At 42.5% G+C, this 1375-nt stretch overlaps 1 protein-coding gene across 1 annotated transcript; it reads left to right on the plus strand.

Moving 5' to 3' along the window:
* The first annotated feature begins 228 nt into the window (after nt 1-228).
* Nucleotides 229-822, plus strand: LOC142853037 (protein SET-like). Its single transcript, XM_075977986.1, has one exon. The coding sequence runs from the start codon at nt 229-231 to the stop codon at nt 820-822; it is 594 nt and encodes a 197-aa protein (XP_075834101.1).
* The last annotated feature ends 553 nt before the right edge of the window (nt 823-1375 follow it).

Genomic DNA, 1375 nt, shown 5'->3' on the forward strand with positions numbered 1-1375 from the left:
TAGAATTCTATGCACTACTACACAGGGGCCTAGTACCCTCCAGCCTCCAGCAGAGCCAAAGGGGCTGGAGGGCTTTTCTTTTTTCCCACAGAGCACGGTGGTGGTGGTGTTGAATCCACAGTTCAAGACAAGAAAAGATAAAAATGAATGTAGAACAGAGTAGTGGAGATTCTTTCTTTTCCCATTGTATTTTGCTCAAGACATTTCCCCAAAAATAAGTTGAGAACCATGGTATTGAGAAGCGAGACCTCAGAAACAGGGCGACTGAGCACAAGAGGGATTGGGGATGGGAGGGAAATGACTGCAACTTGCTCCCAGGGACTGGAGAAATTTAATAAAAAGAAAATAAAAAAGAGTCGGAATCCATCAGTCTTCTCTGCTCCCTACTTCAAAAATAAAGTTCTCTCCAAAGAATCTCATCTGTATGAGAGTGGTGACCCATCCTCAAAGTCCACTGAAATCAAATGGAAATCTGGAAAGGATTTGACAAAACGCTCGAGTCAAACACAGAATAAGGCCAGCAGGAAGAGACAACACGAAGAGCCAGAGAGCTTCTTTACCTGGTTTACTGACCACTCTGATGCAGGTGCAGATGAGTTAGGAGAAGTCATCAAAGATGACATTTGGCCAAACCCCTTGCAGTACTATTTGGTTCCTGATATGGACGATGAAGAGGGAGAGGCAGAAGATGATGACGATGATGATGAAGAAGAAGAAGGCTTGGAAGATATTGATGAAGAAGGAGATGAAGGTAAAGAAGATGAAGATGAAGATGATGATGAAGGGGAAGAAGGAGAGGAGGATGAAGGCAAGGATGACTAGCAAAGGATGAATTTCAAGTGGTGCTCTTCCTTCTTTTCTTGCTTTGAATATGGACGTGATGTCTAGGACTACTGCAGGCAATTATCAGCCATAGTCGGTAAGCAAACGGGAAGCCAAGAGAATCTCAGCCACAGTGGATTCCTCATGCTGAGGAACCGCTGGCACCTCCTACAACATCAGGCTTCTTGCTTGTAAGGCTACCCTTTGGATTCGTGAATGTGCTGCTAGCTGAAACAAGTGGCAGATGCTTCTGAGTTATTATAATTCTTCCTAAACACATTTTTTAAAAAGATTTATTTATTTATTTATTATGTATACAACATTCCTTCCATGTAGCTTGTATGCCAGAAGAGGGCACCAGATCTCATTATAGATGGTTGTGAGCCACCATGTGGTTGCTGGGATTTGAAGTCAGGACCTCTGGAAGAGCAGTCAGTGCTCTTAACCTCTGAGCCACCTCTCCAGCCCCTAAACACATTTTTTTTTAAAAAAAATGTATTGTTTTAGCACTCTTTCATTAAAATGATATCAGGTTCTGATTAGTGATTCAAAA

This window comes from Microtus pennsylvanicus, chromosome 6, assembly GCF_037038515.1.
Source record: "Microtus pennsylvanicus isolate mMicPen1 chromosome 6, mMicPen1.hap1, whole genome shotgun sequence".
Taxonomy (NCBI): Eukaryota; Metazoa; Chordata; class Mammalia; order Rodentia; family Cricetidae; genus Microtus; species Microtus pennsylvanicus.